The sequence below is a fragment of the Macaca thibetana genome, chromosome 13 (assembly GCF_024542745.1).
Source record: "Macaca thibetana thibetana isolate TM-01 chromosome 13, ASM2454274v1, whole genome shotgun sequence".
NCBI lineage: Eukaryota > Metazoa > Chordata > Mammalia > Primates > Cercopithecidae > Macaca > Macaca thibetana.
Window position 1 is genome coordinate 4,093,916 of NC_065590.1, and position 26,909 is coordinate 4,120,824.

Genomic DNA, 26,909 nt, shown 5'->3' on the forward strand with positions numbered 1-26,909 from the left:
AGAATCCTTTGAGCCCAAGAGGTTGAGGCTGCAGTGAGCTATGTTTGCACCACTGCACTCCAGCCTGGACAACAGAGCAAGACCCTGTCTCTAAAAAAAGCAAAAGCAAAAAAAAAAGAAACAAGGTAGGTAGGTTAAAAAATATAAAAAGGAGGATGGAAAAGGTATCATAAAGGTGCCAGGAAGTTAATAAAAATACTTTTCAGTATTTTGTAGAGTGTGTTATGCCAAGTTTAAAATATTTTAATTTATGCCTTTAAAAATTCCAAATAAATATATGCTTTCATAGTTAATTCAGTATTTGCAATTCATATTCCTATTCTTAAGAAGCACTACCCCCTTCCTCCCAAATAAATAACTACACAAGCTTCATTTCTTATTAAATCTTATCTGTCTCGTATAGAAATGATTTTTTAAAGAATTATGGTTTTAAGTGAAAGCCAATGGCAGTCCTCTCTCCTTTTTTTTCCTACTAAAATTAAATTGGAATCGTTCCACATTTGCACTGTTCCTCTAAAGTTCATATCCACTAGAACCTGTGGATGTAACCTTATTTGGAAATAGGGTCTTTGCAGATGTAATCTAGTTAAGATGAGGTCATCCTGGATTAGGGTGGGCGTTAAATCTAATAACTGGTGTCCTTATATAAGGAAAGGGACATGTGGACACAGACACACAGAGGGAAGAAGGCCGTGTGACGATGGACATGGAAACTGGAGTGATGCAGCCACCGGCCGAGGAAGGCTGAGGTTGGCCAGCAGCCACACCACCTGGAGGAGATGAGGGAGGAGTCTTCCTGGGGCCTTCAGAGAAAGCCCGGCCCTACTGGCACCTTGGCTTTGGATTTCTAATGTCCAGAAACGTGAGCGAAGAAAACTGTGTGATTTATTGTGAAAAGCCGCCAGTCTGTGGTGATGTGTTAGTACATCCCTATGACACTAACACAAAGGCCTAGGCACTGATTTGATCTAATTTCTCATCAGTCTAGCCTATTACTCAGGTGTGATCATTTATTAAAGAACATTTATAACACTGTAAGTTTTATTCAGTTCAAATATCACATATTAGATATACAATACCAATTAATTGGAAATGAACAGTACAAGAATACATGAAGTAAATACTGTAACATTTAAGTTTCGTCTCACTTAGGCAACAAGAAATGCTGAGTATTATTATTACATCTTCAAAACAGACTTAAACTTTGGAAACATAAGGCCAGATGAGTGACCTGTATCACATGATATGACAACACATCACTTATTTCCAAACAAGAAAAAGCATGATTATCAAGTTTATCTACACCGGCTTATTTATTCAAATTTGCTCTTATTAAATAGAAAAAAAAACACACATTCAATTCCTAATTGGTAAAATCATTTCACAACTCTAAAATTAAGATGCTAATGACACCACTCTCCACTAGCATGAAAGAACAATATATGAATAGAGTACCCAGCTTTCCAACCTATTAACAGGTTTTTATTTTCAGAATTGAGTGGAAAATTGTATGTGGGGTAAATAGCATGAGAGAAAAATCGCTCACTGGTTGAACTGTTCGTAGTACAAAAGGTGACAAAACTATGAAAGTTAAAATATTATGGTAAATAATGAAGGCCCCAATGCAATTTTTTAAAATGATGCCTGGAAAACAAAAGGTTAGTGATACTCATGTTGCAAACTCCATCTTCATCCTTCAAAGGTCACATGTGCCAACCAACCGAGACTCATGACAGTAAACTTCCGTAGGGTTCTCTATTATGATCAGGGCCAATCCTTCACCTTGGGGACTGTCATAGTACCCAGGGAGCCTCACATGCCTCTCCCAGCCCCTCCCTGCTCTGAGTGACTGAGAGAAGCTTCCTTTGCTGCAGGGCTGCAGGCAGGTGCTTCCGTTCCTGAGCTCCTAAACACACCAAGGGGTGCCTGAAGGTCCAGGCCTGCCCCTCTCTAGAGGAAAAACCTACTCATTTGGAGACTACAAACCTCTTCTAGAAGCTGTAACCCGAAATGCTAGAATGAGCTTCTATTAATCATGCTTTTTAATAATGTACAATGTTTTGACATCTTGGGGACCTCACTGACTGGGGGAGACTGCCTTTCCCACAGCAAGCCAGTTCTTAGAGAGAGCGAAGGGGTCCCTTGGGACTGCACCTTTGCACACTAACCAATTCAGAGTCCGTCTCCTCGATCTGACTCTTCCACCGCAGGAGGCAGTATCCCCTCGCCCTCATCACCCAGGTCCAGGCACCAGGCAGCTGGAGAACACCCCTGTAGCTACCGCCCAAGACATTCAAACCTGCCAATCCTACACTCTGGCCCCGCCCATCTTCGCCTTTGCCACGGAGACACAAAGGAAAGCTGCTTGCCCGTGCTTGCGCCTAGTTCTGCCTCCTGACCACTCCAGTGCCTCCTCCTCCTGTGGCCCTGCATGGCCTGGTGCGCTCCTTTTCTCCAGAAATGCAAGTAACAAACTTTTCTTTCAATGACATCAGCCTCTCCTTTATGAATTAAACATGCAGGTACATTTTGATACCACGGGCACAGTGAGCGGGGTAAGTCCGTGTGTGGCGGAGGGCATGCCTCGCCTCTTGGCTGCGCGCGGCTTACTAACTGGATCCCCACCCTGGGGAGCATGGCTGCTGCTGGCATGTTTGCACTCTGGCTGCACCACGTATGCTGTGTCTGCCAGAGTGTCTGTGACAGTCCAGCCTAAATTATAAGAGGACCGAGCTCATTCAATCCTTGGTGCTGTAGACTAGGGTGATGTCAATCGTAGTCCCCTACGCAGGACCTTCTGGGTATAACTGTATAATTGGATGCACTGAGTCCCTCTGAATTCCCTACCTGGACATACCCACTTTCTTGCCTGGTGGTCTCAGGGCAATGAGGGTGACTCCCTCCACAAGGAGCAAGGAACGGCTTTCCCTGCGAGCTTGTGCTGGACGAGAGTCTGATAACCGAGCCAGCAACGCTGAAGTCAGCAGTGCACTGCTCACCTGAGGGGCCCTCCCCAGCATCCAGTGAGGAATGAATCGCACTCCTGGGCAAAGGATCTGGGTGTTGGTCTCCGAAGCGCTGCAGGGATCCTCCGGCCCTGTGGCTGCTGAGAGGCGCCCTCCTCACAGAAATGACAGCCGCCAAAAGGTTTAAATGTTGCTTTGAGAGCCTCGCAGCTGTTGTGACTCATTCCTCAATCCAGTGGGACGCAAAGGATCTGTCCATACAGACCAGTGGCTCCAGGTTAAGGAAAAGGGGAAGGGGTGGGACACTTTGTTCCCACTTCCCTGAGACCTGAGCTACGTGAGCCTGTAACACCCCCGGCCAATGTGCTTGGGTACTCTTGAACACCCTGTCTCTCAACATGCCAGGACCGCTTCCTTCCAACGAAATTGCCACAAAATCAGAAAAAAAGGAAAAAGCCAGAAAAAGCCTAGTACAAGGGGAAAAAAATTAAAGGTCACTAAATAGACTGTGTGCATTTATGTGTATGTGCACATATACATACACATACACACATATATACACATGCAGATAGAATATTTTAATGCAAATATATAATAAATTATACATGTATATGTACATATACAGCTACACTGACGGTCCCTAATCTGATCCAATTAGAAATCCAACACTTATACACTAAAAATGTATACAACAAATTATATATTAATATTACATATAAATAAGATTTATATACTAAAACACTTAACCAAAAGATAAAGCGGTGCCTATTGGCTTTTGTGTCTCCATAACTTAGTTTCTTTTGTGACATTTGCTAAAATGTACCCATTGACAAAGCTTCATAATCTTTTTTTTTTTTTTTTTTTTTTTTTTTTTTTTTTTTTTTTTTTTTGAGACGGAGTCTCGCTCAGTCGCCCACGCTGGAGTGCGGTGGCCAGATCTCAGCTCACTGCAAGCTCCGCCTCCCGGGTTCACACCATTCTCCAGCCTCAGCCTCCCGAGTAGCTGGGACTACAGGCGCCGCCACCATGCCCGGCTAGTTTTTTGTATTTTTTAGTAGAGACAGGGTTTCACTGTGTTAGCCAGGATGGTCTCGATCTCCTGACCTCGTGATCCACCCGTCTCGGCCTCCCAAAGTGCTAGGATTACAGGCTTGAGCCACTGCGCCCGGCCGCTTCATAATCTTAATACTGGGGCTTAAATTACAGTTATACCTGGAGATCTCACTAAATCTAAACATTGTACCCCTATAATCTTTTTAAAAATGCAACTAAATATAAAATGGCGGGAGGAAGTTATGCTTTACTTTAACTATAGCTTGTCTAAATTCTCCATGGTCATAGCACCCAATGCCCTAATATCCCATATTGGACGCAGACACTCTAATATAACAAATAATAAATTAAAATTAAAGTCAGTCTTTGGTACTTACAAACTAGCTTGATAAAACGATGCCCCATGAACTTCCAGTTAAAACAGTTAATATGAGGCCTTCAAGGATTAAAACTTACTAATTAATAAAGGGGTGATTATATCCATTGTTCCTCCATTGAACAGCCTAATTTTTCCTATCCTTAAACCTATAAAAAAAAAAAACAAAAAAAACAGGTGCCTTATGGTGGATTACTACAACCTTATTGCTGTGGTCCCATCCATTATCCAATTTCCATTATTATTAGAATTACTAATTCTACACAATAAATAACTGGCCAATATTTGGCTCTTACAGATTTGGCTAACATGTCCTGTTAAGTGTCTGCTTGCACAGCTTTTCGGCTGCAGTTTGCCTCCTGCCCTGAAGGGGCACACACACCTGTGCAGGCCCCACAGGGAGCTCCACAGCTCTGCCACGGCACACCGTCTCTGCAGACAGGGTCTCCACCACATCCACGTTCTCCAGGGGCACAAATGAGGAGACTCGTCGTCACTCTCATTAAGGACATACAAGCCCAACATCTTTCAATACGTCTGAGGTTCTGATGGCAATGTAGTCCTCATTTACACACTCTACTTACTTTTCTTGCTGCTGCTTACAAATCAGCTTGCTTTAAATGGGGCACCCTCCAAAAACAACCTCTGAAATCAAACCTTGAAATCCATGGGCACTCCTGTTGGTGCCCTCAGAGACCCCTTCAATATAGAAGCTCTGGCCAGCTCTGTGCACGCCTGGAGTCTCTGGCCCACTTAGGATGGACGTAAGGTGCCCAAGGGCTTCGGATGCAAGAAACTGCCCCTCTCAGCCTCATGCAATAGCCCATTAAAGCAGTAAATGGCTGGATGCCTAGTGGGCTCTCCTGGACACAGAGGCTCTCAAAGACCTGAGCCTAGGACCCCAATCTCCAGCTGCCCATTACAAACACCTGACAAGCTCAGCAAAACTACCACTGCCTCCTTAACACAGGACAGAGTCAAGCCTGGGCCCTCTGGTGTATCCTACCTGCAGGAGGGTGGTCTCCCACGTCCTCAGTCCCTTGTGACGTCATCCTCCTGCAGACCCCTTGGCGTGCCTTAGATTAACTGAGTGAACAGCAGTGGGAGTTCACAGAGGGTACAGATGGCACTGCCAACCCTCATATAAATGACAGAGCCCAACAGCATGGTGCTGCTTCCCATCGTTTAGCCAGCATGGCCTGATACAAAATGGAACCCCAAAAACAGCGCACATGGCCAAAGTTAGGCAGTCGTCTTAACGCCAGATGCCCTCGTCAGCACAGGGCCCCAGCTTCACATTCATGGCCAACTGTTGGATTACTGCCTGACAGTTGCCCCCTTCAGGATGAAAAGCTCTGGGACTCTTCCTCACAGATACCCCAAATCCAACTCTAAATCACACCTCTCCATAGGTGCTACAGCTGGGATTCGAGGTCTTGCCGGGGCACTGCTTCACCCCTTCAGAGAGGCGGGCATCACTGGAAGTCACCGAGACACACATGTCACTTCTCGGACGGAATCCACAATGCTGGGCTCTGGGAAAAGACCTTCGCTACAGCTTCCGCAGCCCTGACAGGTTCCATACAATCGGTGTAGTGAAGACACACCATGGGCTCCTCAAACAACTCCATTTCAAACTCTGGTCTCTAAACAGACCCCAAAATGGGCCTCTATCTTGCCCCATAAACCTGAATCTCTTAATTGAGGGCCTCTCGGCTGACTCACACCTCACATAAACTTTAAAAAACATGACCATAGTCGCCTTTAAACATAAAAAGAGGACTATCTTGCGTTCTTGTATATAAAAACTCATTACATATTAGGGCCTTCCATAATGTTCCCCCCTATTCCTATAAATCTCAGATCTTGTCCCCACCCCATGAGGGCTGGAGACCAGAGAAAGAACACATTTTCTCCTGGACCCACTAACCCCAGGGCGCCCACAGGCCAGCCAGCTGCTCCTCTGACATGGGATCCATTTGAACCTAAACTTCCACCAAAAAGCAAGAACCAGAACCCTGCCAAGCACAGCCGCACATATTCTGGCGTCTATTGATCTTGTCACCACTGATCTGGGGGCTTTTGCTGGCTTATGATCCAGAGGCCCAGACCCTCCAGCTAAGCCACTATTTCAACCAAGCACGGCGAATGCTGGGACCCACATCAGCATGAGTGGGGATCCACTTAGAAAGGAGACCCCAAGTCTCACGTCCCAGAAGACGCTGCCCAGCCCAGCAGCTCATGGCTGAAGATGACATGGCCCCAGCCACAACCTCGCCGTGGGAGATAACCTGTCCCAGATATTAAAATCTCTGCCCTGGTGATGCCCACGGGCTGCCTCTCCTGAGGCACAAAGCGGGCACATGACATTTTTGCTGTTCTTCCTTTAAATGTTGAGGAGTCCACTAATGCTGATACACGCCCTGCTTTCTGCCAAAACATGGCCCCTACACTCCCACGTCCAAATGGAGACTCTGGTAGAAGGCTACTCTCTGTGCCATTCTAAAACTTAAGGGAGCGCCTTGCTTTCCCAGGAGGTAACTGCCCCCTATCAGTCAACTCCTCAACCCCTGGGGGAGGAGCACCCACCCCCCGTGCCTTCTCCTACCACCCCAGCCCGCTTTCCACCGCAACTTCCTGCCCTGCGTCTCCACAGCCACTCTCTCCCTGGGGTGACACACGAACACCACAAGTCTCTATTTATCCTTTACTGAACTATCAGCGCACACCCTCAGCCACACAACTGCCAGACTAGCCACCACGAGCCGAGACACACCACGATATCATCATTAGACTCTTATGTTTAACACATGTGAACAACTGCACCAGGAAATTGTTCGAGGCCCCCCCAAAACTGCAGAACTACGTTCTTGACTAATGCCACATACATCAAAGACCCAGCTATGGGCCAGCCTAAGGGACTCCTGTATCTCCACGTCTTCCTCCTTTCTACTCTCAAAATAAAACGTTTTCTATGCTCTTCAGGGCAACGTATGCCCTACTCTTGAAAAGGTTTTGCTATCAAAAGTGACCTTAGTATGTCAACACAGCAGAGGACCAATTGCATTAATCATGATTTCTATATTTTATGATATTTTGACATCTCAGGGGCCTCGCTGACCCGGGAGAAACTGTCCGTCCCAGGGTGAGCCAATTCTTAGACATAGCAAAGGGCTACCCTGGGAGCAAAGTGACCAATCCAGAGGCCATCCTCCTCTCTCTGGCTCTTACAACCTAGGAGGCAATATCCCCCAGCCTAATCACCCAGGGCCAGGTGCCAGACAGCTAGAGACCATCCATATAGCCTAGCGTCTGAGCTGTTATTCAAATCAGCCAGTCTAAGCTGTTTCCCTGCCCTTCCCTGCAGAACACACAGTAGAGGGTCTGAGCCACGTTCACCCTCACTCCTGCTTCTGCCTGTCTCCCGTGCTTCCCCTTATGGCCCGGTGTGGTCTGCTGTGCTTCTGGTTCTTTCATTTCTACAGGAATTGTGAGGAACAGTAAACGCTGTCAATGGCATCCACCTCTCTGTGTCCCTAATCAGTCACCTCTATCAGACCTGGGTGCAAATTCGAGTTTATGTCCCCAACTTGGGGGAGTGCAATGGTGGCACTTCACTTCCTGCATTATTTGTGCTCACCTAAAAGCTGAGCCACTGCTAAAAGGCTCTTTGATAGAATTCAGCAGTTGAGAAATGAAAGTCAAGGTGAGGCTGAGGTAAGGAGTCGTAAAGGGAAAAAGACTTTCCCCCGGGAGGCAGAGCCAGGGCTCCGAAGGAAGTGTCTCACCCCAGTAGAGAGGGGGTGACGCTGGCAAAGGGGTTCAGTTATCTCCCTGCGTGGGCGATGGCTCACGCGGCTCATCTTTCCCATCCACAACGGGCTTCCCTGGGAAGTAGGTTTCGGTGAACAATAGAAACAGAATGTGGCCTTCAGGAAGGATGATGTTGAAGGGGAAGAATTCCTTCCACTGACTGCCACTGCTGTCTGTGCTTAAAAAAATGGGGAGATGGGCTGGTCGCGGTAACTCACGCCTGCAATCCCAGCACTTTGGGAGGCCGAGGCGGGCGGATCATGAGGTCAGGAGTTCGAGACCAGCCTGACCAACATGGTGAAGCCCTGTCTCTACCAAGAAACACACAAAAATTAGCCGGGCGTGGTGGTTCGTGCCTGCAGTCCCAGCTACTCAGGAGGCTGAGGCAGGAGAATCACTTGAACCCGGGAGGTGGAGGTTGCAGTGAGACAAGATTGCGCCATTGCACTCCAGGCTGGGCAACAGAGCGAGACTCCATCTCAAAAAAAAAAAAAAAGAGAGAGAAAAAAAATGGGGAGACGGGGACCCCCCCTACCCTACTTGATAGGTATACTGGGGAAAAATAAAACTTTGTGCTTTCAACTAAAAGAAATCAGCCACACTTATTTTCTTCTAATTTGCTATCACCTTTCTTCTCCGTATCTTTCACACTTCTTCTTATTTGATAGATAGTATTTAAATTTTGAAGAGTGGTATTTACCCAAGTAATTTAAGTGGTGGGGCACAAAAGAAAACAAGGAGAAGAAACAGATGGGTATTTTTCAACAGCACTTAAAAATTATAACAAATTTGATGTAATACAGGCAATGGAGTATTTTGATGGTAACAACTGTCAATTTTCCAAAAAGTTTATAATAAAGTGATAATAACATAGTTCACTGTAATTCTACCATCCATAAACTTCAATTGTTCCTTGATGATTCAAAAGTCCTGTGGTAAGACTTAATATATATTAAGTTGAGATACAATCTGTTGAACAGTCTTGGTGTGTTTTTTTGTTTTGTTTGTTTGCTTTGTTGTTGTTTGTTTTGTTTTGTTTTGAGAGAGGGAGGAGGTTTAAGTGCAAAAAAATTTGTGACCCTAAAAATGAGATAATACTGTTGAATTTGGTACATGAATTGGTTAAGAATTATTGTGTTTCTATGGATAAACCTTGACATTTTAAATTATTTTCTTTTGAAACTTTAAAAAGTATCCTTTCGATTCTGAAGATGAGGACACACATGGGGGGATGGGATATGCTAAAAATGCCACAGGCTTTCAGAATGCTGCCTTTGGGATCCTACTTGCATTTCAAAGACACAGGCAGGTTTGGGCAATGAATGGAAAAATACCGAACAGCATGTATTGTTCCTCAAGAAGAAAAATGACTTCCCCACGCTGCTATTACTGTTTTCTGCTTTTATTCCAATGTAACGAGAGCATGACTGCTGGAGCACTTTCAGTACAATTAAGCTGGAATGTCCTGACATTGAATGAGAGATTACATTATTTTCTGAGAAACCCTTAGAATTGGCATCTCCCCAACAGAAAAGAGGCAGAAGGGGGCAGGCGGAGGAGGAAGCAGACCGTTCTGCTTTAGCTTGATTGGTAGCAAACTGAAGCTGGGGGGTTGTTTTTTTTAGGTTTGTAAAAGGAGGCTTTCTTCATGACATGACCGTAGGATGCTGTCACCCTGACCGGGTTACTGATGCATGATGTTTCTAAGTGCTCGGTAAGTACCAATCTGCTCCCACGCTGCAGTATGCGGGGGTGTGATGCTGAACAGAGAGAGCACGACGTGATCATAGTTAATTCCCTCTGGTATCAAAAAAATAAAAACCTCTCTACCAAAAAATAAAAATGTGTGTTGCTCTCGTCTGCGTCATCATTGTTGTTCAGGCTTTTACATAACACACAGAATGAGAAGGCTCAGAAAGCCAGGCAGAACGGTGAAGAAATAAGTGAATAGTTCTGATTCCAAGAACTGTGTGACCTTATGACATTTAAAGAGTGAGGAAGAGAAAGCAACAGGTTCCAAATGGTGTAGCAAGCTTACCAACTAAACTTCAGGAAGCCTCGTGGAGAAGCTGTGATCACATTGTGGTTATTTAGACACCTCCAAATGGAAACAGCAATGACAACTATTCAGCTGTGATATGAAGGTACAAAAAAATGTTCCAAAAGGGAAAGGCCGAGAATGGTCAATGCACATCGATTTTCACGAACCACTTCTGGTAAAGGTCTTCGGGCATGTGAGATGCATTTTGTTTTATTTATTTTATTCCAATCAATGACTGATTCAGTTATTCCAATCAAATGATCAGGTTAGGTTATAATGCCTAAGAAAGCTGAATACTATTGTTAATGCATAAATTCATAAAATCTCTTAGAAATCACTTGGCCAAACTGCCATTAAACCATCTCAAGATGATAGCTGAGATTCACAATAAGTGAGGCACTTGAAACATTGGATTGGAAAATACTTTCACATTTTCTCCTTATAATTAAGTGACGCTGGTATTTTCTAACTTCCACGATGAGACTGAGTTTTATCTACTGAAAACTAAAAGAAAAATTAATAATATTATAAAATCTTTCTAACAAAATGCTTGATGGATTGATATACCATCAATATTGTATATTATGAGATATGTATATTTTAAAACTGAAACATCACATATGCCTTCAATGAACAAAGCAAAACTGGCAGCTATGATGTGTTCTTTAGTGGTTGTGACCCTCTGGTTAAGAACACTCACCTCATAGAGGAAGCCAACTAAATGTACCAGCTGGTTGGGCCAGAAAGAACATATAAGTATCTCAGATTCAGTTATTCCAATCAATATCACCAACGTGCATCACACAATGGAAATTACACTACTGTCCTGTAACAGATAACACCTGGTCTGATCACCGTAAAACTTTCTTTCAAAAAAATAAAGATAATTTTAGGTTAGTGTTGGAGAAAAACTTACTGAATATTTACATCCCACACCGGCCATCCTCCCTTCGTATATTCTGATCTATTTTCCTGGAACAGACAGATTACCATGGCATGGCAGATTTTTAATGTTCTTGTATATTAATAAACGGATAGTAAACTGAAATTTATGGATGGGGCTAATTTCTAATGCAAATCCCAACAGAAAAAGATGACTGTTTCCTAAATGCTTAGTAACCATTGAGCAATGAGACAAGGTTCTACTTTCAAGGCATTCTTTGTACTTGGTGGTTTTATGTTTGACATCCCAATGCATATACAATTTTAACTCACTTTTGCTCACTTTATTGTGTGTAAATATATATATATGTATCTCCTCCAGTGAACTATACTGTTCTCAGGTTTTTCTATATCCAAGGTACACTTTCTTATGTTTTGACATTCATTTGATTACAACATGCAATTTACAACACCTGGGACTACAACAGGACATTAAACACAGTTCTATCCGGTGGCTACTACTTCTTGGGTAAGGACTAGTTTGGGCTCCTGCACTGAACAATGGTGTGATTATTCAATTTCACAGACAACTTCACAGCAACACGCAAAGCCTAAGCGTAGTTTTGGTTAGCCTGTGTTCTAAGAAATCCACTTCCAGATAAAAACGTGGTTCCCCATATTGTCTACACACTAAAGCATGCCTTTACCATCTGGCAGAGCAAGATCCTGACTGGGAAGGGAATCCTCCTTTCTCGTGAAACCTAAACCACATGTAAACCATCTGCAGGGTCCTGTGCTGTCAGTGAACTGTACTCCCCAAGCACCTGCTTCCAAGAGATTTTCTTAGGTTTTTTTTTTTTTTCCAACTATGGGCTCCATTCAGACTTCAGGCTAACCTTGTACAAGATCAGATCCCACCAGACACAGAATTGTCATTTTTGAGGACTCAATGTTTGGCAAGCGTCCCATTTTGGAACCTTATCCACAAGCACTTGACAAAGCACAATGAGTGGACGGCTATTCGTCCATGCCTGACATTTATAAAAGTACAAGGGCTTCCAGAAACCTTGACAGAGAGAAAAATCAATTATTTCTCTCCCTGGCATTAGCCAGCTCTTGCCGACTATTCATCTTACGCGTGATGATGACTAATATCCGTCGGATGGCAAGGAGCCGCTCTTTGAGTGAGGTCATGCCGAGGATGGCCAGCTGAGCCTTGCGCTCCAGGGGCAGCACGGCCAGGATCCACCAGGACCAGGCAGGGCCGCTGGGATTACTCTGCAAAAGAGATGAGAGGAAAGTGAGATTAACACTGAAAATGCAAGCCTGTTCCCCAACACAGTCTTTTGCTCCGCCAACAGACACGTGAGCAAGAATTAAATGCCACCTTGTATTTCAGAGCCACTTCACAATTCATTCAGCTCTCAAAATACATCGTTTACTTTTACGGCACACATTTAAAGGTGGGGGAGCCACAAAAGGAAGAATCCGCAAACAGAAGCATCTTCCACGGGGAGAGTCTATGAATCAGTTGCTTCTGTTCTCTCAAGCTTTCAGTTAAGAGTATATACCGGTCAGAGGAGAAGATCATCACTTTAACCTTCACTTTCCAATGTTCTGTGCTATTATTTTTTACGTCTTAAGCATGCCATATAAAGCATAATACTGTTAAGGGCTAAAAGTATGTGTACAAGTTTGAGTGACATACTCAATGTGGCAAATGAGTGTAGGAAACATATATATGTATGCATATCATATGTAAGAGTTATCACAAATTATATACATAAGAATTATCATGCCACCAAATAACCTTTACTTCACATAATCGAACAGAGCACTTCTGGGCTAAGTGCTAGGCAAAAGCCAGTCATAAACTTGTTCTCAATATTCTTGGTATTGGAACCAAGATATCCAGGCCTTTTTGTTTCCAGGGTCCAGGATTCTTAACTCTATTCCTCCTCCAAAAATGTGCAGGATGCCAACAAGAGCTGGGAGGGTGGACTCTGGAGTCGCCTTAGTTTAGGGTGAGGTAGATTATACTGGAGGATTAGGAATAGCACTGTGGCCAAAGCTCACTGGGGGTAGCCCAAGTCACTGTGAGGAAGACATCAACCTGCCCTTCAGAGGGAGAAAGGCACAGATGGAGAAAACAACCTTTTAAACAGATTCACACTCTTTTCCCCGCCTCATCTCGCAGAGAAAGAAGAAAACTGAGTAGCATGCTTAATGGGAAGGACCTCATATAAAAATCGATATATTACCTAAAATCCCTCTGTAGTCATCAGAAAAATGGTTCCCCCAAAGACTCTAATTCCTGAAACCTGGGAATATGGTACCTTATATGGCAGAGCGAATTGGAGGATGTGATTCAGTTAAGGACTTTGGGATGGGGGAATTATCCTGATGGGCCCAATGTGTTCATATAGGGTCCTTTCTGGGCTGTGGTCAGAGGGACACGTGGCTTTGGAAGGACCGTCGGAGAGAAGCAACATTGCTGGCTCTGATGGAGGAAGGAAGCCGAGGATTGCCACCAGCCTCTACAAGCTGCAAAGGCAAGGAAACAGACTCTCCCTCACAACCTCCACAGAGGAGCACATGCTGCCATCACCCGGATCATAGTCTGGCCTGCAGAACCAGGACTGGAAGATAAATACATATGTGTTGCTTTAAGCCACCACATTCGTGAAATTTCTTAACAGCAGTAGTCGGAAGCTAATATACCTGCCAAGTAGAGATGGATTAATTTGGTTAATAAACAAAAACTCCTAGAAAAAGAGTGACTCATATCCTAATGCAAGTCAGTCTAACCATCATGTTTTCTGAATCTGAGTTCCAGGACATTGTAGAACAAAGGCTTATGCAAAAAGGGCAAGCCAGAAAGGACTTAATGGCTATTTCTGGCAGTTAAAGCATTTTTCTGTGTTTGGAAAAGAAAGAATTCAGGCAGGGGGTAAAATATAGAAGCTCCAAGAGATAGAAAAAAAAAAAGTTAAAGTGGATGGGGAAAGACACAAAAGACATTTCACATCACCCTAAACCAGCTGAGAGCCAATCTCCCTCCCGTACTGTCTTTGACAGCTGGGCATCCGTGTACAGGTGGGAGGTATACGCTCTCAGGCACAATCTTAAACCAGCCCAGCCTGGCTCTCCCATCTAATGCAGAGGAGAGGGCCACCTGAGCTTAGAAATGCTCCACAAACCTGAAGCTCATTCATTGCTTAAAGAACCAGCGTCACCAAGAGTACGCGTAGGGAGCACTGGAGAAAGCCCATGACAGCTGGGCGGCAGGGTCCTTACAGGACAAGGAAGTCATGCTTCTAATGTCACAAGAAGGATGGGATTTTTCTCTTCACTTATTCAACATCTGTATACCAGGTGCAAGGCAATGCTATGCGCCGAAGGTGGAGTGTTCGTGCCAATACAATAAAGTTACTACTTAAATTTTAAGATGTGAGTGAAAGAAGCAAAGGGCTGCAAACTGACAGTCAAGCAGAATAAAATGTTGTTAGAAAAGAAACTGTTCTGTTAGAAAGCCTTTGGTGTTTTGCTTCACAAGTCCTGTGCTACCACAGTAGGTGCTCCTTTGGGCTGTTAGTAGAAGAACTGGTTCATAAGCAACCACACTGGGGTACCCACCATCATACTGCCAGGCTCTCCACCAGAACGATGGCTCAGCACACGACAGCAGGAAATAACAGAATTATAAAGGAAAAAGGAGAGCATACCTGAGGCTCCGGTTCTCTGTCTGGCATTACCCCAAAATGACTTAAAATTTGTTCTTTCATGCGATCCTGGAGAGACGCGAACCAGGAAACAGACTGTTGATGCACGGAATCGTGGAGCGCGGCAAGTTCTTCATACGCCGGACCCTCCACCTGATCAGGGAAAAAGGCAGGGCCGTATGAACCATCCATGGTAATGCACATAACACAGTTAGCGACCGCTACACTGCCACTGAGTGGATTTGTGGCATTTAGCACTTTAATAATTCATCAATTTCACAAAAATGGTACATGCCCAATATAGAAATCTGCATTTTTTTTGCATAGTTGAAATCTATCAATTGTATCTTGATTTTTCTCTTCATACCATAATATAAGCACGTTTCACATAATTTTGAATAATTTTCAATGGCTGCATGCAATTTTATATTTGAGATACATGCCAATTTACTTAACTATTCACGTAAGTTATTTAGAATAGTCTAGCTTTTTATTTTTAAAAATAACACAGTAATATAAACACTTATGCAAAAGTTGTTTTGTTTTCTTTTGTTTGTTGACAAGGGAGGGAGGTATGGTTTCCTCAGGATAGTTTCCTAGAGACCTTGATAGAATTACCAAGCCAAAGGGTGACATTTTAAAAATTGTATTCCATATCACCAAACTATATTCCTAAAGGCATGATAGGGCAAGACTATCCTCATTACATTGGCCTGGGCTGATGGACTCCAGCTTGTCGTCGGCCACAGCACCTTAGACTGGCCAAGCTTGGCCTCTGGCCCCTATGTCACTGTCATGTCTGTCATTAAATTATGCCTCGCTCCTGTTCAGGAACACCTGGCAGAGGAGGAAGAGCATGGAACTGGGAATCACGGGACCAGGGTTTGTTCTGGCTTCATCACCAACTCTCCTGTGTGAATCTAGCCAGTCTCACAGCCTCGTGAGGGCAGAGTTTTCTCATCTGTATAACAGGAATAAACCATGCAGGTCCTTTCCTGTTATAAAATTCCAGTACCTACAAAAACTACGGTGTGCTGAGAAATTATAATGTAATGCACACACCACCCTCAATTTGATTTATATAAATCAAATATTCATATGTGATAGAGGATTTTCTTGTAAAAGCAAGCTAAAATTGTTTCACGTTGCATCTATTTAAGCCCCCATTTTAAAATAAACACATACACTATGAAAAGCTGTCATCTACAACGACGGTCAATAAACCCTGCTGTCAGGTCTGTCCACCCCGCAGAGAGACCCTGAAGATAATCACTTTCAGCCGTAGCTTTGAAATCCAGCTTTCTGGTCCAGTCTGGGGGTTGGGCTCCCTGCTCTGCTCCTCTGCACTGGGATGACCAGAAACCGCAGCTGGAGGAGGCAGAGAGGTAGCGTCCTGGGTGTGACTCCATTCACAAATCCTAAGTGTACACGACTGCCCCAAAAATGACTCCTAGTGTGATGTGGGGTGGCTGTGTACCCTCACTTCCACATTTCCAAATGTCAACCAAAGAATTTAAAAGAGGAATACGATAATTCCAAGGATTTCCTCCTTTTAAGTATTTTAAAATTTCTTGCTGCAGTATAATGTAAAGACCAAAAAGTGCATAGATCTTGTTTAGCTCAAAGAGTCTTCTCAAAGAGTATACACCATTTCTCAACTGTATACACCAGTCTGACCATCACCCAAAACCAGATAGACATTTCCACTACCTAGAAAGATTCTTCACCGCCCCCTCCAGTCAATTACAAAGCCAACCCCACAAGCCTTTTCTGACTTCTGTCCCCAGAGTCTAGTTCTGCCTGTTCCTGGAAGTATACAGATGAAGCCACGCAGTATGTGTTCGTCCTGCGTCTGGCATCTCTCACTTAGCATGTCTATGAGAGTCATCCATACTGTTTAGTGCACTAGTGGTTCATTTCTTTTTATTGACAGGTAGTACTGCATTGCATGGATGGACCACAATGTGTTCACTGACTCAAGTGTGATCAGCACCTGGACTGTTCCTGGTCTGGAGCTATAATGGAGTAAGACTGTTATGGACATCCTTGTGTAAGTCTGTTGGAGAATCTCTCAAAACGTTTTGCTAATTTGTCAAATCATAGGTCCTGATATTTCTACGAGACACATGAAAAAATTCTTAAGGGGTAATAAATTCAAGTCTTTTCTATTTAGCTTTGGGAGGTATTTTTAAGTTGTAGATTTTGTCACGTTCTGAATTAATACCAATCTAGAGAACAGAGACTGACAGACTGCTGTTTCTGAGTCAAACCATGCTCACCACCATGTTTCCGGAAATCACATTCAATGGAAAACCGTCATGCTCATGCCTTCACACATTGTCTATGGCCGCTTTTGCACTGCAAGGGCAGAACTGAGTAGTTTTGACAGAGACCATATGGCCTGTGGAGTCTAAAGTACTTATTATCCAGCCCTTTACAGAAAAAGTTTGCCAGCTCCAGGGCTAGAGCATCCAATAGCAAATCACAAGCCTATTTTGCAATGTGCAGGTTTACATGTTGCCTAAGTACAGTAAGGTCTTTTTTTTTTTTTTTTTTGAGATGGAGTCTTGTTTTGTCGCCCAGGCTGGAGTGCAGTGGTGCCATCTCAGCTCACTGCAACCTTTGTCTCCCGGGTTCAAGCAATTCTCCTGCCTCAGCCTCCCAAGTAGCTGGACTACAGTTGCCCGCCACCACGCATGGCTAATTTTTTATATTTTTCGTAGAACCAGGGTTTCACTGTGTTAGCCAGGATGGTCTCAATCTCCTGACCTCGTGATCTGCCCGCCTCGGCCTCCCAAAGTGCTGGGATTACAGGCGTGAGCCACCACGCCCGGCCAGATCATTTTTTTTAAAGGAGATTTCTGTACTAGCTCCCAGCTCAGGTAAAAATCCACTGAGAAAATAAATAACTGCCGAAGGCAATGGCTCATGCGCTTTGGGACTACTACGCTTTGGCCGAGGTGGGAGGACTGCTTGAGTCCAGGAGTTTGAGACCAGCTTGGGAAACACAGGGAGACTCTGTTTCAACAAAAAAAATTTTTTTAATTAGCCACGTATGGTAGTGTGCACCTATGGTCCCAGCTACTGGGGAGGCTAAAGCAGGAGGATCGTTTGAGCCCGGGAGGTCAAGGCTGCAGCGAGCTGAGATCATGCTGCTGCACTCTGGCCTGCACGACAGAACGAGACCTTGACTCAAAAACAAACAAACAAACAAACAAATGTAAGTGACGAATTAAGGACTTAAGTAATATTGTCAGTACAAGTTTGACAAAGCTTTTCCACAACGCAAGAGGGAAACAAGAGGACAGACCTCTACAAAATACACCAGTACAATAAGCCTTACCTTTTCATCTTCAAGATACTCAATGTCCGCTGTGTTATAGCCGTCTCTGTGACGGTGGCTAAGCACTCGGAACCGACTGACGCCAATCGCGTCTACAACAGAACTTCCATCGGGAAACGTTTTCACGTCCTTAATCTCCAGCATGCATCCATATTCTGAAAGCCTGAAGAGACGGTTGGGAGAAATGACTGTGATTTTTAAAAGGCAGGGGGCCTTTAGTTTTCCCTGGATGAGGGTTTGCTTTTAAAAGGAATACAAAGCCACACAAAACGGTGTCTCCACATCAGACCAGCAAGGTTACTGTCGCTGAGAGACACGTGCACATGGTCGCTTGTGTTAGACGCTAAATATAGTGGTGATGGTGGCTGCAGGGGAAGGGCTCCGGGTGAGACAGGACTTGTGCCTTAGCAGTTCCAACGGGCTAGTGTTTTGGGAAGGACTCGAGAGATGGGAAGAGATGAAATCTCAAATGTGGCTCCTCAGCCACCTTGGCGGGGCAACATCAGGACTGCCCAGCTGGTGCCATGCACACACTCGGCTTTCCAAAGCTCTCCCCAGCTCTTACCCACACTCTGTAACTATCACCCTTATCCTAGTGATATTCTCATGCTACCACGTGCCAAGTACCGCATGGAACAGTTTATAATACATATGCATTCAAGCCCACACTTAAAACTTGATTCATCAAAAGTCAACAAAGTGAAAACACAAGCTATAGGAGTTCCACGTGCACTGAGAATACAGAACACTAAAAAGAGTGTGAAAAACAACAAGAAAAACCAGATAAACCACAAAACATATGTCTCTTGAAGCCATCAGAGAGTGGAGATTGCCCAGGGTAACCAAACAAAGATCCCACAGGGAAAGAGTAGGCAGAGCCCAGGAAGAGACATAAAAGCGTGTAGGAAGAATTCAGCTATTTTTTTTTTTTAAACAAATTGCCAATGACCTTGTGTGGGCTGGCATCAGAGTGCAGGTCTGGAGAGCTACATTCACAAAGGGAGTTTGCATCACACACAGGCTCTTAATCACAGATAAGAGGCTCCTTGGTGAGTCATGTCCTGCAGTGAGGCAGGCGTGGATGAGCTGACGTTTATTTGGAAGCCTCTGCTGGTGCTGGTTGCTGGGGCAGCAAGTCCTCCACCTTCAAAGGCACTCAGCTCCTCCTCCCTCCTGCCTTTGCCCACAAGGTCTTCACCTCATTCCAATTCTGCCAGCTCTGCCCTCCCCAACCAAAGTGCTGTGGAAAGCAGTCCCCGGCCACTGCCTTCATCTCCTTGCCTCCCCTTCACTCCTCCATATCCTACCGTTCCATTAAAATGCCTCCAAAAGTAGTCAGAGATGCCCTCTGAATTGCTCAGATCACTGGACAGGCTCCTGTCTGACCTCCCTAAGGCACGGCCCTGCAGACTGTTGCTGAGCCAATGCCTCTGCTCTCCTGCACCCTCTCTAACCAGCCCAGCCCTTCACAGCCCCTACCTCTGCATGTCCCTGCTGCTCCGTACTACCCAGAATGGTGCTCTAGGATATGGCTATTCTCATTCCAAAGCTCTCCCCAGCTCTTACCCACACTCTGATTGTAACTATCACCCGTAACCCAGTGATATTCTCACGCTACCACGTGCCAAGCACCACACACAGCAGTTTATAATATATACGAATTCAAGCCCACACAACACGGAGGCTCAGAGGAATTAACTTCTCTAAGGCCACAGGGAGATTCAGAGCCGAAATGAGAATTCATGGCAGTGTGATTCTAAAGTCCTCATGGTGAGCAGCTTTACTACACATCCCTCAAACTAAAGAGCAGCAATGATTCAAACTGCCACCTGGATGCCTCTACTTATACACTTAATAAAACTCTCTCTTAACTCGCTGTTCCTGGTATCTAACAGGATGATCTCATTCACAGCGTGGGGAACCTGGAGGCGCCCTGAAGATTCCTCTTCAAGGGAGGACTGAATGCCCCCAGCAACCAGCAGAGGCCTCCAAATAAATGTCAGCTCCTCCAAGCCTGCCTCGCTGCAGGGCATGACTCACCAAGGAGCCTCTTATCTGTGGTTAAGAGCCTGTGTGTGATGCAGACTCCCTTTGTGAGTGTAGCTCTCCAGACCTGCACTCTGATGCCAGCCCACACAAGGTCATTGGCAATTTGTTTAAAAAAAAAAAATAGCTGAATTCTTCCTACACGCTTTTATGTCTCTTCCTGGGCTCTGCCTACTCTCTCCCAGTAGGATCTTGTTTGGTTACCCTGAGCAACCTCCACTCTCTGATGGCTTCAAGGAGTGTATGTTCTGTGGTTTATCTGCTTTTTCTTGTTTTTCTTGTTGTTTGGATGGGAATAACATTCTTTTCAGGGTTCTATATTCTCAGTGCACGTGGAACTCTTATAGCTTATTTTTTCACTGTGCTGACTTTAGATGAATCAAATTTTAATATATGCTAATTTACTAATCTCTCCCTCTTTTATGTATTCTCAGCACCTGGTATAAAAAATCTTTCCCCATTCCAAATTATAAAGGCGGTCCCCAATATTTCCTCTTAAATGTTTTTATATTTTGTTTTTCACATTTCACATTAGGAATACAAATGTGTTATTTTTTATTTATGGCATAAAGTAAAATTTTCTTCTCCCCTCTCATTTGGACTATCCACTAATTTTCTGGGCACCCTTTATTGAGTAGTTTGTCTTTTCTCATACAATTGTCTATAAATTTGGCGTCCATATACGAGTGGACCTGTTTCTGATCTCTACCTTATTGTTTCATTGGTCTACTTACTAAGGCTTGTAAACTTGATATTATAGGAATGTTCTCCTGTTTGTTCAGCCAGATCTGGGCTTGGCCTTTTGCTTTTCCACACGGATTCTAAAATCAGCTTGAGCAAGTCCATGAAGAAGCCTCCTGGAGATGTTGACAGAAATTACTCTAGATTTGGGGAACTGGGTAGATACGGAATCTCTACGACATCGAGTCTCTGCACCAACAGACATGGCATTTCTCTCCATTGATTCAGAACTTCTTGAATATCTTTCAAGTTTCAGAATTTTCTCCATAAAGGTCCTATACATATTTTAAAAAGCTCTGTCCCTAGGTATTTATGGTAGAAAATTCTGAGTGGCCCTAAAAATGCAGTCTCCTCTTCTTCCTGGGCACGTGGGTGGACTCTATTTGCTAGGCTCCTCTGCAGCAGGTGTGAACAGGAGGCAGCCCCCTTTCTCCAGAGTCCTTTAAGAGCACGTGCGCCTCCTCCACAGTTAGCACTTGGATGCAGTGACCTCATCATGACCATGTAGGGCTGACAAGGCCCTAAGGGATGGAGGGTCCTGAGTCCCCAAATCAGTCTACAGAGGGGAACAACCTGCTGGACTGCAACACCCTCTCTGGACAAAGACGTGAAACGAGGGGAGGGGAAAACCAACCATAGTGCGTTTTTGTGAGACTGAAAATGATTTGGCTGTAGAGACAGAGAAAAAGCTTTGTGCAGGATATAGACATTTTTCTTTTTTAATTTTTTTTGTAGAGATGGGGTCTCCCTATGCTGCCTAAGCTGGTCTCCAACTCCTGGGCTCAAGCGATTCTCTCACCCTCGCCTCCCAACATGCTGGGATTACAAATGTGAGCCACCAAGCCCAGCCGCAATTTTTCTAGACCTCAAAAGTTGGACTAGATTTGTTTGTATATAAATGAGGATAAAGAAAATTGCAGGCAGAGGGAAGCATGGAGGTTTGGAAGCATGAGGTGTCACAAGAGAAGGGCAAGTAGCACGGCAGTGGACTAGCTTGAAAGTAAGAGGTGGGCAGTGAGGCTAGAAAGAAGGGATGGGACCGCATTGTGGGCAGCCTTGAACTTGGACTTTGCTATGTAATGGGAGTCACTTGAACTTGGACTTTGCTATGTAATGGGAGTCACTGGAGGTTTTCAAGCATCAGCCTAAATCATTCTGCAAGAAAAACGTCAAACGTTGCCCTTCATTAGGACCCTTTGAATGCTGACAGTTCTTACCCTGCGTGCTCAGCAGATAGACACATGCCAAACCGCTTGGTGCCAGTTTCCATGCATCTTCTTATCATAAGCCGATAGCGGGGCTCAAAGACGTGGAGTGGACATGGGACCGTGGGGAAGGCCATGGCACACACAAAGATGGGGACGTCTCTGGTCAGACTGCAGAAGTAAGGGGACATGTTACCTCAGATACATGAGCTGTTAGATCAGAGGGTAGTACTGGCCACCAAAACAGCAAAAGCCAGCCAACCTCAGTTCTCCCCTCTACAAAAGAAAACCCTCAGGCTAAGAGGGACAAGAAAGCCAAGGACTATAGCACATGAAAATTCTCTGCTCACCCAGGTTTCCTGACCAATCTGTCTTATTTAACTTGAGAAAGGAGAAGATGCTGAATTATATTACTTTGCTTGGAAAAGTTATACCTTTTAAGCACTCTATAAAAATTATAATAAAAGCAAAAACTGCATAGTACTCAAAGGCAATGAGTTTTAAATAGAAGAGTGGAAGAGTGATAAGATCGCTACTAAAATACAAAACTTTTGCCATTTTAAAAGATGAAAACTGTCAAGCCTGTCGTGATTCGCAATCCTGGGTATTAGTTCTCATTCTCTCTACTTTTTAAAACTGTGCTTCACTTTACTCCATTTTGCAGATATTACATTAAAACAATTTTTGAGGTAAAATATATAATTTACTATTCTTAAGTGTACAGTTCATCAGTAACAAATACATTTATATTATTTGCCTTTTATTTATTTTTAAATATTTTTTAAATACAGAGATGGGGTCTTGCTATGTTGACTAGGTTGGTCTTGAACTCCTAAGCTCAGGCAATCCTCCCAAAATGCTAATATTATAGGCATGAGCCACTGTGCCCAGCCTTCTTTGCTTTTTAAATCCTGAAAAATTCAGTATCACTTATTTACATACAAAAAGCAACTATATAATTTTGTTAAAACACTGTAAAAATACCTTATTAAAAAAGAAAAAAATTCTTATAACTTCTTGCAATTATATTTCCAAAAATACTTTACAACTAACATTTGTTTCCATTTACACGCCAAGAGAGTTCTCTGCCATGAAAAGAAAATCTGAGGTGAAGCTGAAGTTGACAAAGTTCAATCTGAACTTAAGACCAAGGACACACAACATGAGCACTTACTTTGACAGTTCTGACATTTCTTCATCATAAATTCTCTTCCTATCAGACAATTCATCCGGCAAATATCGAAATATTAATTCTTCGGCCAGAACAGTTATGTTAAAGTTCCTGCTTGCCAATAACTTCAACAAAAACAAACAAACAAAAATAGTCAAATGATACTGTATGGTAACTGACTCGAAAGGATGAAGCTTCCGTGAGTCAAAAGGTGAACAAAGAGGTGGCGGCTAGGATCTCTGAGCAGGTAAGAAGAAACAGGGATGGAGAGGGAGGCGGGCCAGTCTGTGGCAGGAGCCCGGACAGCCCCTCCGCTGTGAGAAAAGGCCAGGAGGAGGCGTTCACCTGGGCAAAGGATGAGGCAACTCAATCTTGACAGCATCTACATTTTCAACCAAGTGCCCTGATGTTGGTGAGAGGGGAGGGAGTGAAGCAGGGCATGTTGGGAGTGGAGAGACTTTTGCAATGATCAGCTTGGAGAGTGAAGAACTGGAACTACTAGAGAAAGAAGGTAAGAATGATTACTCATGTTTTGAGTCTAAGACTTAAAATTGTTAATTTAAACTGACACCAATCGTCTCAACGTTGTGTTTTTTTCTAGCTTTGTTGTGTTACTCAGGATGCATGCAAAAGGCAAAAGTTGACTTTCTTTGGATTGAGAAAGAGAGTGAGGGACCATAGATTAAAGCTGGATGTGAGGGAAAGGTGGAAGGAGACTGAACAAGAAAGTGCTGGGATCAGTGGGTAGAAGGGCCACAGTGTGGCTGAACTACTACTCTGTGTGTGCGTGTATGTGCGTGTGCATGTGTACACACAGAGTAGTAGTTCGGTAGGCTGCACTGTTTTATTGCAGGCATGTATACTAGCATATAGTAGCTCTTTTCACTGACATTCTGATACACATCAGGACCATTGCAGGTGCTTTATCGGTCCTGAAAACAGTATAATACTATGGTTGTTCTCTCTATTGTGCTCATAAAGCTGTGATTCAGAAAGGGTAAGGGGGTCAGTGCTGAGCCCCCATGGCACACAAGGACCCCAGGCCTGGCGAGCTTCAGGGCTCTGCTCTTTCTTTGGTGGCCTGCTGTATTTCTGGGCTTGGTACGGCTCCACGTATTTCCAACACACGATGGCTGGGTGAGTCCTTCGCATACTGTCAGGTTTCCCTATAGCTGGTGTGAAACAAACTACATGTATTGCTGTGACTGACTGGGAACCAGGAGTTCAAACTTTGGAAACGCCTACGTTTGAGAACCACCATCACAGGGTAACTGGTAGAGAAACACGCTATCACCTCATTCACAAAACTGCTTTATAATTGTCATTATTATATGACATAGGTATTTAATAAATGGTTTATGACGTCCTTTTATTGAAGAGTAATATAATAAAATGTGTTCTACTTGGCATGATGCTAACCAAGGGTTCTGTAGATTCATATACAATTGATGATTCAAGTCCCTGGTAGTGCGTGCAAAGTCACCTATGCACATGATGTGACTTCTGCATTGAAGAAAGACGAAACTATAATTTTGGATTTTATTTCATTTTATAGTATTCTAATTTCTAATTTCTGGAACATTAGTAATCCATGTATAGTTTGCATGTAATCATTCATTCATTCATTCAACAAAGACTTCTAAAGTCTGGTGAATGTGCTGGTCCCTGGAAATACAGGGAAAACAGGTCACAGAAAGCCTCAGTACTTAAGCAGCTTCTATTCTAGCGCCAACCTCCAGCTATCACTTCTTCACTCAGCCCCCTACAAGGCAGCATTGAAACGGAAGTGAGTAAGGTCTGTGTTGTAAACAGGGCTCACACATACATGCATTTTATTCTTATAAGAACAGACGACCTGTTCTGGCCCAGGCAGGCACCAGAACAAGAGGCAATGGGTCCAATGCATCTACTAGCAAGAAGAGACAGCAAATGCCTGGAGGAAAACTGCACAGGGGCCACCAAGGAAACAGCTCTGCAGACTCAGAACACAGCCACCACCGTGACACACAGTGCACAGCACAATAATTGATGTTTATGAGAACTCTGAAGACTTTAAAAAGATTCAGTATGCATGCAATTTAATAAAGCAAGTATGCACATATAATGTTTTAGAAAATGGTTTCAGTTGTAACTAGTTATTTTAAAAATGTTTTGGCAGTAAATTTTCAAGGTTATAATTATTTAAAACTTCACTTAAGTATAATATCTCCTCTTATCACATCAGATTTAAAGAATAAATTTTACTGTACATTTGTAAAAAGAAAAAAAACTTTATCCTACTTAAAATGCATTCAATAAATTTAATCTCTGGAAAGTAATTAAGGCAATATTATCAGTCTCATTTAATGAATGCAAAACAAAGGAAGATGCTCCCCATCTCCTTAAGATGTTATATGACTTGCTCCATAGAAAGTTAATGGTGCTAATGGGACCACAGCCCAATACAGCTGACATGGATTCACTATTTCAGAAATTGATCAGAAGGTCTTCAGCTTTTAAATATTCTTCATTGTATTTACCATACCTAAAGTAAATGGATTTAATCGTTTATATTGGGGCTAAATATCATTAAATAGCTTCCCCATGGAACCCGACTTTTACTGGTTTTGATTTCAGACCAAAGACAATAATAACTGACAACTGGTAAAAGCCCTAAAGGGACTCACCAGTGGTCAGAAATGATCAAGTCTTCAATCCTACGAAAAACTCTCAAGATGAAAAAGAGAATTCCTGGAGCACATTAAGTGCACCATGACAATGTCTCAACCATTTACAATGAACGTAATGTAAGGGCTCATAATGTGAGCTATTTTCAATCTATCTCAACTAAAATTTCTACCTAAAAATGTCCTTAACATTTAGCAATTTCTGCATGTAAACCTTCCTTGTGTATTTCTTGATCAATCAAAGAGATGAGAAAAGACCTGTCTTTGATTGGAGAAATCTCACTTTCTTTAACAACTGGGCGGGGGAAGCAATGCAAGACAGGGAATAAGCATCCACCAAGGGATGAGAGGAGGAGCTGTCCCGTCATTTCCCAAAATGTACTTACTTCTGAAAGTTTGTCTTTGCACAAAGGACAGTGTGGAGCATGGTCAAGGCAGCGCTCAAGGCATTTTAGGCAAAATGTGTGTCCACAGGGCGTAGTGACAGGTTCAAAGAGCAACCTGGAACAAAATATCTGTTTTCAGCCAGAAATGTCCAGGACAGACTTTCAAATCACGGATTGGTTTTCGAAGGATTCCTTATGCAATCCCCTTACTGTTCTAGAAAACACTTGCATGCACTGCCATTTTATATCCTCTCAAATCTTTAGAAGATAAATGAACTATTACTGAGCTCTCCATAGTTTCCCTGATAATAAAAAGCCCATTACACTTTGGTATACATTTCAGAAAGGCTGAAGTTTTAAAACAGTTGCATGGATTCTGTACCATCCTACCTCATGCAGAGGGCACACTCAAAGTCAGTTACATCAAGCGAGAGCCCCTGACTTTCTTCTGTCTCAGAGTTTGGGCTCCTTTGAGGTGAGAGATCTGAATGTGAAAAA

The 26,909-nt window shown here is 43.6% G+C and overlaps 2 protein-coding genes across 5 annotated transcripts in view; one reads left to right on the forward strand and one right to left on the reverse strand.

The window, feature by feature from the left end:
- The window catches only part of PDCL3 (phosducin like 3), a 449,125-nt gene that overhangs the window by 161,275 nt on the left and 260,941 nt on the right, over positions 1–26,909 (forward strand). The window lies entirely within an intron of this gene.
- The window catches only part of LONRF2 (LON peptidase N-terminal domain and ring finger 2), a 48,110-nt gene continuing 22,229 nt past the window's right edge, over positions 1,029–26,909 (reverse strand). For all 4 annotated transcript variants that reach the window (XM_050755092.1, XM_050755095.1, XM_050755094.1 and 1 more), the window contains 7 exons: positions 26,802–26,895; positions 26,412–26,526; positions 23,363–23,484; positions 22,201–22,359; positions 18,197–18,359; positions 14,857–15,006; positions 1,029–12,409 (listed from right to left, as the gene is read on the reverse strand). In XM_050755092.1, coding sequence (XP_050611049.1) covers positions 12,215–12,409; positions 14,857–15,006; positions 18,197–18,359; positions 22,201–22,359; positions 23,363–23,484; positions 26,412–26,526; positions 26,802–26,895 — 998 coding nt within the window. In that variant the 3' untranslated portion in view covers positions 1,029–12,214. The remainder of the gene's footprint in view (positions 12,410–14,856; positions 15,007–18,196; positions 18,360–22,200; positions 22,360–23,362; positions 23,485–26,411; positions 26,527–26,801; positions 26,896–26,909) is intronic.